This window comes from Macrobrachium nipponense, chromosome 13 (assembly GCF_015104395.2).
Source record: "Macrobrachium nipponense isolate FS-2020 chromosome 13, ASM1510439v2, whole genome shotgun sequence".
Classification (NCBI taxonomy): domain Eukaryota; kingdom Metazoa; phylum Arthropoda; class Malacostraca; order Decapoda; family Palaemonidae; genus Macrobrachium; species Macrobrachium nipponense.
This window is the reverse complement of record NC_087206.1, coordinates 31,902,075-31,914,475: the sequence shown is the minus strand read 5'-3', so window position 1 is coordinate 31,914,475 and position 12,401 is coordinate 31,902,075. Positions and strand designations below refer to the sequence as shown.

At 36.6% G+C, this 12,401-nt stretch overlaps 1 protein-coding gene across 1 annotated transcript in view; it reads left to right on the top strand.

The window, feature by feature from the left end:
* The window catches only part of LOC135225726 (T-box transcription factor TBX20-like), a 312,868-nt gene extending 307,499 nt beyond the window's left edge, over positions 1-5,369 (top strand). Inside the window, exon 8 of the mRNA XM_064265104.1 lies at positions 3,996-5,369. Within this exon, the coding sequence (XP_064121174.1) occupies positions 3,996-4,728 (733 nt within the window). The 3' untranslated portion in view covers positions 4,729-5,369. The remainder of the gene's footprint in view (positions 1-3,995) is intronic.
* Positions 5,370-12,401: the final 7,032 nt, after the last annotated feature.

The window sequence follows — 12,401 nt, the reverse complement described above, 5'->3', positions numbered from 1 at the left end:
TCTATCGAGAAGTTATATATATATATATAAAAATTAAATATGAGCGTGAATAAAAGAAGGAAACAATTTTCGCCCTCTGAATATTACTAAATTTATTTACATTCAACCGAGAAAAAAAAGCAATTTCTCTTAGATTCCTTTTTTATCCTAACAAAATAATGTAAAAAGAAACATGAAATTCTACAGAAATAAACATTCCTCCAATTGCTTATAAGTTTCTCTCTTCATCCCGAACTATAACGTAAAAGAAATACGAAATTCCGGACTAAAAAATAAAAAAAAATAAGGAAATACGCATCGTCCATAAAGACGTTATCCTTCTGCATCCATTCATCAGGATGACGTACGGCGCTCCGACGCGAAAGTTAATGAATAAAGACATGGGGCCGGACGAAATAAAGAATGAATTACGATAGGAGAAGACCTTACGCGAAATCCGCCGTCTCTCCCAATCAGAAATAAAACATAATGAAATCGAAATCCCTAAAGGTGAGGTTCATTCATCAGGTTTCAGAGACGAGTTGGCAACGCTTCATCGTATGTCGTTGGTGGTTACGAGTTGCAACCATGCATTAATATTATTATTTTATTATTATTATTACCTACAGTAATTAGGAAATTATCATTATTATTATTAATACCTACAGTAAATGGGAACAAAAGTAGGCCATAAATCTGCGATAACATCCTTTTTATAACAACACAAACAACAATGAATATTTAACGAAATCAAAATGTTGTAAGAACCACATGAAATATATATATATATATATATATATATATAATATATATATATATATATATATATGATGATAGATAAATCGATAAATAGATAGATAGATAGATAGATAACAGACAGTTAGATAGATTAATGTCATAAATGCTATAAACACAATGATAAAAAAACATACACACACAGGTAGACGAAAAAGCGAGAGACGAATTGGAAAGGACTTTATACAGATTGAATGGGGAGGTCGGGGGGAGGGAGGAGAGGGGAGGGGAGGTGAGGGGGAGTTGAACAGATGGTATCACTGATTGAGGTTATTGAATTATGAAACAGGTTCCCCGGTTCTCGGTCTCTGCTGCTATTATATTTATCGATTGGGGAAATCACTTGTGTTCAGTTTCCGTGCTTATACATATACATGCGTACATGAATGGTAATTCATTGAGGCCAGCCACCGTACATTATGTATGTAAGTGTGTATATATAAATAGCATGGATGTGTTTTCCTCTATTTCTGTCTAGTTGTTAAATAAGATTACAAAGAGTGTATGTTTTCATGTTGTAGGCAAGTGTGTTACTAAAACGATATGCTAGCCATTTACGAACGATTATATATTTAACTATTTAGCTATTATAATAGCTGCTTTATAATCAATTTACAGATGTATACGTACGTATGTATGAAGTAAATGTTTTCAGTGTTTTTGTTGTTATTGTATACATGCATCACAACGTCTGCAGTTAGTCGATGTTACATTTTTAATCTGAGAACGACAAATAAAAGTATTTAGAGGTTTCTTCCGTGTGTATATTTATGTACATATGTATAACAGAATCGCGAGCCACGAAGGAAAGATAAACAACGTCAGTTACTTAGCAGACAAACTGACATACATGAGAAACTGTCACTTATACGACCCTTCCTTGTCCTCTCTCAGCTTCTCATGTATGTCAGTTTGTCTGCTAAGTAAAGGACGCCGAGTCGAAAGATCTTGCAGCTACTCCGTTGTTTATCTTTCCTTCGTGGCTTATACCTTTATTTATGTATGTATGCTTGTATTTTCCCTTATGCCTTTCCTGATTGCGTCAAAAAGGACAGGACAAGGCGCAGCATTATGTAAATCGATTTAGTCGCTCTGCGGCGACACTTACGCGCTACTGTAATTTGCCTTTATAGAGATTTATTCGCACTTCGGGGGAGATTTATGCATCGCGGGAAACTAAGACAAATGCGTTTTCTTTTGACATTTGCCTTCGTAACGGCTGATTCGGCCGGGGGTTGACTTCGCAGCCTCGAATATTGTTTCGTATGAGCGATTGAAGGCTTTATGACACCGTCAAGGTGTGTTCCGTTACACCTGATACTCTGCATTATAAATGCGGACACAACGCTAACACATTCTGACTTCCTTCTCCCGATCGATATTCCAGCGCTGGATTTGCATCTTTGAGCGAGAACACATTCCCTCCGGCAGCTCAAGACTCACCCGAATATACTAATAAGTCTGTTGACAGAAAATAACTGACGGCCATGCCAGGGACATTTTACATCAATTCTACGACACGGTTTGCTTACCGAAAAAATATTATGTATTGTTTTCCATGTTCAAATCATGAATAATGACGGAGAGCGTTGGGCCAAGCTATAAAAAACAACGCCTCTAACTGATTTAATCATGATTTACAATATTTAGATAGGAAAAATGTTGGGAAATAAGTATCCCCATTACATCGAGTTCAGCTGATATTACACATTCCCTCGTCATTATTCTTATGTAACCACTCATCCGAGGCGAATTTATCGCTTCCTCGTACCTGTTGTTTCAGCTTGAATTGATAATGGACAAACCAAAGGAATCTGAATTTTTGTAAAGGTGAATTTATCAGTACTGAGTCATGTTTATTTTATTTGTACTGATTATTTTTTTACATGGTGCATTACCCACTGCGAGGAAATTTACGGGAAATATAATTATCTGTTATGAACACTAGACAAGAATATTAAATAACGCAGTATCCATCCTAGAGAGGCTTCACCAGAAAGACCGACAGGGCTGATTTTGTGCACGATACTGCTACCAGTACAATTAGTACATCGCTTATCAAGATTACGTGCCATTTGTGACCTACCGTTCTCTCTCTCTCTCTCTCCTCTCTCTCTCTCTCTCTCTCTCTCAGCAGTCTATTTTATAAACGTAGCATTGTTTGTTTGTATGGTGTTTTTACGTTACATGGAATCAGTGGTTATTCAGCAACGGGAATATCGGCTTTACGTGACTTCCGAACCACGTCGAGAGTGAACTTCTATCACCAGAAATACACATCTCTAACCCCTCAGTGGGATGCCCGAAAATCGAACTCGCGGCCACCGAGGTGGCAGGCCAAGACCATACAGTTCATGCCATTGAGGCGCTTGTGCCTATTTCATAAACAATACTATTATCTTTACAATTATGTATACTAAATGAGCTTCAACTGTAAGGAAGAAATTTTTCTGTTTCTAACTATAAATCGATAATGAGAGAGAGAGAGAGAGAGAGAGAGAGAGAGAGAGAGAGAGAGAGAGAGAGAGAGAGAGAGGCGGACTCCTAAACAAATATTTATTTATTTATTTTTTTTGTACAGACATTTTTCGGCACCCGTAATCTATATCTCCTAAGCTTTTTTTCCAGCCAGACCAATGAGTTGAAAGAACTCCTCTAGGACTGGCCCGAAGGATTAGTTAGTAATTATATATGTAAAATTTATCTGTAATAAATTAGATTTTAAGACGACGTTGCAGTGTTGTAAACATTTTAGAACTGTTTCAAGAGAAAATGTGTCATTTTCAGCTGAAACTTCTTTTTATTGTGTGGTTTTTAAAATATAAGTTTCTTGTGCGTTAATATTTCTGGCATTCCGTCAAAATATGCTTTATAGATTCTTGCGCTTAACCTATATCATAAATTGGTTCGGGATTGTATGGCGTGTCTATTTAAAAAAAGGAAAAAAATTTTAATTTACTAACTCTTGTAAGAGTACTTCTTGTTTTCTATTATTTTTTGAACATGGTGGCCATTCGCTGACAGTGTCTTTAATAGCATCTCCTTAAGTACAGGGCAATCAATACTAATGTTCCTGTAACAGGTAGAAATAAATAGCACTGCGCCTTAGTTTTGATCTCAGAAAAGGGGTATAAACCACCAGCTTCTTCCAAATCAACAGCAATTAAATTTAATAAGAAGTTTCTTATAGATACTAATTTTTATTTATAATTTCTTTGCAGAGAGACGATGGAAACGATGCTGTCTGAACACCCTTACTTCCGGAATGCCTTGGCGCCATCGCTCGACGCCCACCACAGCACCGCCTCGCCCCTCACGTTGGAAGAAAGGGCCATTCTCGCGGCCCGCGCCCACATGTTCTTCCGTTCCTCTCATTCCACAACACCCACAACACCCACGACTTCGCTCGCCACCAGCTCTCTGGCCCCTCCTTCCTCTTCGTTCTCCTCGGGTGCCATGGGATCCGGCTTGTCGCCCAGCATTGGCTCCGGAATAGGATCGGGGCTCGGAGGTCTGGGCAACCTGCCCCCAGCCCTGTCCCAGTTGTACAGTCTGGGAGCAGGACGAGCCACCTCGGGGCCTTCCTCTTCGGTTAATTTCTCCCTGCAGCTGTGGTCGCAGTGGGCAGCGCTCCACGGTCTCAATCAGGTCAATGCAACTCTCCTCGCTCACCACGCCTCCATCACGGCCGCGGCCGCCGCCCACACAAGCCCCTCGGGCGTGAGCACAGTGCCTAGCGTGGGCAGCGGAACCACCTCGCAATCGAGCAGTAATTCCGGCGGGGCTGAGGGAGGCGTGAGGCTGCCCAGGCCCGTCTACCCTCCCCTCGCCCCGGGGCTTCACCGCTTCGCCCCCTACTTCCACCCGAAAGGTTCCGTTTCACCAACCCAACCACGGCCTGGGTCCCCGGATCCCCGCCCCCCTCCTGAAGGATCCCCAGGACAACCTGCTTGAGAACCCGCCCACAGTATAGCAACTTCGTTATAGAGCAATTGCTGGGGGACGGGGCGCGCGGGGTTGGGGGCTTCGCGTCCTGATACGTGCGTGATAGTTAACTCCTCAAAACCCGTTTTCAGTTTTAGAAGAAATAGCGACGTGGTGACTAACCTCTCTTATTCCATTTAGTAGGTCATTTACACGGCCAGTGTGCTCGTGACACGTTTACTGAATAGACTGAAATATCGCGATTAATATAAGTTAAGTTCTGGACGACGCAACTTGGGGATGCTTCATTAATAGATCACTATCTACGTAAAACCTACAGAGACGTGATGACCTAAGCTGGATTTGGTGAAAATTTCCTGCAGAACAATACAAAATGGACGAGTCTTTTCCTGAATCAGGTATATATATTTTTCAGAGATCAGACAGCCATATTGAACACAATCATTGTAAGCCCAGTTCGAAATACTTTTTCTGATGTTACGCCTTGCACCAATAACCATACAATGGACGAACTCGTTTGGCTGTTTTACATGGAACCGAATGTTTATGAAAGAAAAACAAACGCTTCGTGAATCATAATAATTTATTCGGGAACAGTTTTTATTTTTATTATAGAACGCAGTCATTTGAAGAATGAAAATATACATATACATATCTATCATATTCATTTATACATACATATGAATATATATATATATATATATATATATATATATATATATATAGATATATATATATGATATATATATAGATATATATATATATATATAAAATCAATATATATATATATATATATATAATAATCTATAGTAAAAAACCAATTTTTTAACGTCCAGGCGTTTTTCTCTGGGTGTTTAAGAGTGAAATGAACATGGCGCTCACTTGTCTCCAGAATCTTTGATCCATGACAACTGCCTCAGGAATTACGTATCTCCAATGAAGAACTTCGTTGTTGGAAAACAAAGATATTGAAGCTGTTACCAAGACAAAAAAACGATATGTTACAGAGTTCTAAATCGAAAAAGGGTAAAGAACAGCTAAGGTTTTACTGAAGTGATCTGCTAACTTCGATACATGTCTTGATATATTAATAACGATTATTTGTTGAGAATGACCGACAAAATATGCTCATTGATCGGAAAAACTTCGCTGGACTGCTTCTCAAACTGCTATTTTCATAAGAAATATCTTTCGAATATAAAAATATCCGGGCACTTATTCCAAACAAAAATAATCTACGAAACTCAAATGAAAATGGAAGACTTTGCCAACATAACGACAGAAAATACATTAAGACAAATGGAAGTTCCACGAGCAAAATTAGAAGCTTCCATCGTCCTTGTAACACTGACAGTCTGAAAGGCTTATGAAAATAATATCACGTATGAAAAGCAAGGAAATGTAATGTAGATGTAAGTATTCATGAAGACGTCTACAATGATGGAATAAGCATTTCAAGAGGAGTAATGGTTCCCACGGCGAGAGTAAGGCAGAGAATACACACCTTGCGTAGCACCATCGCAACTTCCATTTTTATTTCCGTCGGGGTTGTAAATGCATAAATATATGAATAAATAAATATGCTAATATCAAAGGGCGACTCAAAAGCTGAGAGAGGTATTCGCGCCAACAACCGAACGAAGCCTCGAGTACCTATAGTATTTCCAAATACGAATCATATATGTAATACACAAATATGTGCGTAAATTTTATATGGGATATACGTCTACATATGCCTGTCGCGGTACGGTAACTTTTATCGTCATCATTATGATCAACGCAATGTGGTGCATGCAAAGAGCCTTTCGGATGATGATAGTAATGATACGGTTCCTTACATCCATACATATACGTATACATAAGTATATCCTCAATAAAATTCACTCGCGATCTTTGTATTCATGCAATTACATACATTATTCGAATTTGGAGATATAACAGAGACTTCGTTCAGTTATTTGTTTAATTGCCTTAAAAATGAAGGCTCTATTTTAGAGATGGCTCGAGAAATCTTCTCGTATAGAATAATGACCCAGTTCTTAGTTTATCCCAAAAATCCCCTTAAGATCAGTGTAACACCTATTGAATTATATGTACGCAATTACATGATTTAAGAAAAAGTGAAACAACTTTTGGAAATAACTGGATATTAATTTGGAGGCCGCGAAGATCATGAGCATAAAAAATAAATAAATAAAAATAACATAATCCCTGGCTCCAGGACTAACCCTTTCTATCTTATGGTCACCGTTAAATGCGGCTTACAAAGGATGGTCGAATAATCAACCCAAAATGCAATATATTAAATGAAAATAGACAAGGAAAGTAGACTTTATTCTGCCAGTTTGTAGAAGAGATTTTGAAGCATACTCTTTCTAATTGGGACAAGTAATGCATTATAGTCTAGTTCGACTCAGTGAGAGAATTCTCGTTTTCTATGAAACACTGACACCTTTAGAATTTAGGACAATAACTCGACAGTAATGCCTGTGTACATTTGCTTTATCTAGAGATAAACACAGCTAGGCTTGAATGCTATAACGAAACTCTCATTTTGGTATCTAGCAGTCATAACGTGGAACCGTTCGTTATCGAACACATACAGAATCTGCAAGTTTCAAGGTGATAAACAAAGCAGGACTACACGATAACCCATTCAAGTTACCAGTTGTGACATTAGGAGTACCGCCACCAAGTTCTAAATTCCATTTTTTTTACTTTTCCGCCACATTCCACTTTGGAGGGGAGACAGGAAGAAAAATGTTTCTATCATTGTTATCGGAACTGTAACTTGAGGAAAGGGGTAACTGATAAGATAGTGAGAAGAGAAGGCCTGGACGAAATAAAGTCATAATGACTGGGAATCAATTGATCATTGAGCGAGGGCGTTCACCATCAAATGTCATACCCCAGTTCACCATCACAGCCACAGCAAACGAGGCAGAACAAAGAATAATCGCATCGTAATAACCGACGCTGTAATCACCACAAACGTCACTGTTCAATCATGCCTTAGCTGTGCTGTAAATAAGAAGGCAATTCGGTTTTATTACCCTTAAGGAATAAGAAAACTAATAAACAATTCATCCCTAATACTCACTTGTCCTAACTTACAAGGCAAATGCCCACACTTTTAACAGGAAATATTCGGTGGAACCAAAAACATCGCGTTTGTACAATAAATATATGAATAAATAAACACGTATAGAATGTCGGAGGTAAAATCTATTGAAAATCAATAAGCAATACAATATACGAGTATGAGCAAGTGTTTGTTTGCGGGGCTTCGCCTCTATCTGTTAATTATATATATATTAGTGTATATACGTATATATATATATATATATATATATATATATATATATATATATATATATATATATATATATACACGCAGGTAGCGATGAAAACACACTGGTGTTAGACTATGACTAATGCTACTTATTAACGCGAACTGATTCAAAAAGTGAGACAGTATGTTTGAAAAGAGAACTTTCATTATAAATATGCATATATATAATCCACTTGTAAGTTGAGTCGTTAATCTTAGGTAAAAACGGACAGAAAATAATGAGTCAAACATGTATATATCTATATATAGCAATTTCTAAAGTAAGTGCTTCAAAGCTAATTTTTATAGATTCTTAAGACGGTGTTTTTTATAGCTCATTGTGACTGTAAATTTCCTCTTATGTGTTAGCTATACAATGCTTTGTATTAGTTTTCGATCGTTACTACGAAGCGAAGTTTCACAAATTAGAGAAATAAATGACTTGTAAACTGAACTGCAATTCATGTTGATCATGTATGTAAATATAAGCTAATTCGTCTAAGTATTGATTATTGTACTTTTTTTTAATATTCACTTACCAAAGGCCATTCTTACGAATAAAGTAAAATACTTTATATACGTCTTGACAATAAGACAATTTTTTTTTCATTTCAAATTAAACATGCTCTTTATAGGCATGAAGTGGTCTTGATTTGCATATAGTAAGAAATTTCTTACGGTAACCCCTTAATTATGGTGCATCTTAATTAGCTTTTATGTAATCATGATAATAATAAGTATAGTGTTTCGTTAATGATGTCACAGCCCGTTGCTTAACCCTCGGAATTAGCAGGCCGAGATCAAGGCAAGTACCACTAGTTTAAGGAGGTATGTTATTGTTTTTTTCAATCTGTATACATATATATCTCACACAGAAACACACACACACATATATATATATACATATATGTATATGTATATGTATATATACATATATATATGTATATGTATATGTACATATATATATACATATATGTATATATATATATATATATATATATGTATATGTATATGTACATATATATATATATATATATATATATATATATATATATATATATATATATATATATATATATATAAAGGCAAAGCAAAGTGAAACAACGAAATGGTTGCTAGGTCTTTCGACGCACGGTCCTTGACTAACAGTCTGCTCGTCAAGGACCTTGGTGTCGAAAGGCCTGGCAATCAGTCCATTGTTTCACTTTCCCTTCATATCATTTGCCTTTATTTATATCTTCATCACGTTCCATATCTTCGTGATTCAGTTATACATACATACATACATACATACATACATACATACATACATACATACATACATACATACATACATATATATATAATATACATACACCGGGCTGTGATAATGTCACATCTTAGGAAAATGGTAAAAACCTTCCCACTGTTTTAAAGGTATTTTATTTTTAATTTTCCTCATTTTTCTGTCTGTAACGCTACCCATTTTTAAAAACATTTTTTATTACCATATAGGAATGATATTACATTTTATTTCTAATAACTGTATATATTATACACATATATTAACGGACCTCAAGAATTATCTATTCATTTAGTGTAATACGAGTAATACGGAGGCATTACGCTACAGAGAAGCTTCATATTTTTCATTAACTGCAGAATCTACGTTCACTGTCGAATGGGAACAGATTTCTTCTTGGGGGTCACTGTGGTCAAAAGTATTTACTCAAAAAAAAAAAAAATAAATATAAATAAAAAACACTTTGTAACTCTTAGCCAATACGATTGCGTTAGAACGAAAGGTATTTCCATTTAATTTAATTAAAGAAAAAGCTGAAAGGACGAACAAACATCTTATTCCGTGTCATTGAACCATGGTTACGTGTACATCGGTCTGAAAGTTTAATTGATAAAAAATAAACTATAATTTATGGAAAAGAAGATAATTTTTGTCCTTGGATGAACTTTTCTTTCGTGGTTCGAAAAACGATGAGATCATTTAAATATTTCCCGAAATACGTGGTTGTAGAGGTAAATGGCGTCTCTACTTGGTTTTAGCTGGAGTTATAAAGAATCTGTTTAGTTACCCAGTAAACACGTAAGAGAAAACTGAACGACTTTTTTTTTTTTTTTTTTTTTCGACTCCATTGTATTGTATTTAAAGCCTGCCCCGTCATAACATGAAGTGACAAAAGTGAGTTAGTTGACTGAGTAACTTGCTTTTACACGTAACTCAGTAGAAATTCAATAGATCATTAAATTTCTAAAATAATTAATAATTAATTTCAAATTATTCTTAGCGTGAGGTAATATTCTTACCCAAGGTAACATGGACGTCGGCTATGCTATTATCTGGCATCAAGTAACATTAACCGTGGCCACTTTGACTATCTGACAAGCTTTGTGTTTCCGCCATAAAGAACAATATCCTATATGCTAACTAGGCAGCTAGGAGGCCTATGACCATAGGCAGACCTGTCAAAATGTACATACTAAAAAACAAAAATATCACAATTTGTGTTGATAGAAGTAGGTTTAAATTATATATGGTATATTTACTGTGCCTTTCCACATTCCAAGTGTTTATTTAAGCCATTTCTCGATATAAAAGTCTTCGTGCATAACAATGTGAGTCAAGTGAAGTGTGAAAGTGTTACTTATTATTACTATTGATATAAAGTGAACATATTAAATTCCAATTAGTTTCATTACCCTTCCACCTGAGAGCTGATCCTGCTGTTATGTTGCAGTTGCAGATCATAAAACGTTACTGATTTTATCTGTAAAATTCCATAAAGAAAATACTGAAGGATTTCAACTAAAACTTGCTAAACTAAAACATTTACAAGTGTCATACAAGCCTCAGTATGAAAACTGGAATACAGTTTTGCTCTCCTCTACAGAATTAATAATAAGTACTGATGACGACCATTTCTGTCAGGTGGTAATTCAGTGCGTCTAATGATGGAGAAAATATTTTGAAATGAAGTAAAAGTCAAGTTAAAAACTCATTGTGAACCTTAAGTTCACTGATATTAACGGAAAATCTACATGAAAGGAAGCCCCAGGCACTCCAACCCCTACCCGGAGAGAGAGAGAGAAGAGAGAGAGAGAGAGAGAGAGAGAGAGAGAGCGAGAGGAGAATGAAGGATGGAGAGAGAGAGAGAGAGAGAGAGAATCAGCAACTTACCATTTCGCGAAAGGAAGAAGTCAATGCGCTTTTTCTTAAGAAATCATGAGAAATGCCGCGGCCCTTTATGTTTTGAGAGATCTATGAATACTGGGATATAATTAACTGTAATATCCAGCGGTGATCGAAGCAAAATCCTTTGCTCTATGTTGGGACATCAAGGGAATGCTATGCATTCTGAATGCTCCAATTTTAGGTAAATGTAAAAAGTCACTCGGTTTCTTATCTTTCAGTAACGCCCCTGAATAATTCGAATGTAAAGTGTGCAGCAGCATTTCAAAAATGTTATCATGGTCTTTGTCGAAATCGATGAGAGCTACAAATATGAATATTCTTACAACTTTTAGTGGGGGACAATTCCACTGACACAATACGCCTAAGTTAACGAGAGACTAGCTTCAAAGACACAAAATGTCTGATTTCGATGCCTCTGACGAACTACAAAGGCCTTATCTGATACTATACCCAGGAGGCAAGGTTGTTCTAAAACGTGCTGCTACAAAAGCTTAATCAACCAAACAAAAAAGTTAAGTATATCTTAATTTTACCAGACCACTGAGCTGAATAACAGCTCTCCTAGGGCTGGCCTGAAGGATTAGATACTTTTTTTACGTGGCTAGGAACCAACTGGTTACCGAGCAACGGGACCTACTGCTTATTGTGGATTCCTAACCACATTAGTTGATAAATTAATTTCTAATCACCAGAAATAAATTCCACGTTCGCAGAGCGGGGAATCGAACTTCGGACTACCGAATCGGTAGGCGAACACGTAACCCACTCGTCCAACGAGGAACTATCAACGAACCCACTAAAACAACAGAGAATCTGATGAAAAAATATATAAAAATCTAACTTTTTGCTTAAACATACTGAATAGAGGCGACCAAGGACGATACAGATGCTGCGGGAGCGCTCTTTAAAAGAAAAATCGTCCTGTTGGGATCAATAGAGAGATTACCCAATGGCACATGACCTATCACTGAGAAGTGGTGATAAATGAACCCCAAAAGATACACACATACACACACACACACACAGAGTCTTTGCTCCTCTAACTGGACAGAATGAAAATACTCAAGATTTACAGGATTTAGTAAACAGCTGGTTGTGCATTGCGTAAAGATGAGATGGAAACACTGTCATAAAAAACAGTGTTTTGAATATTTACAATCTGAA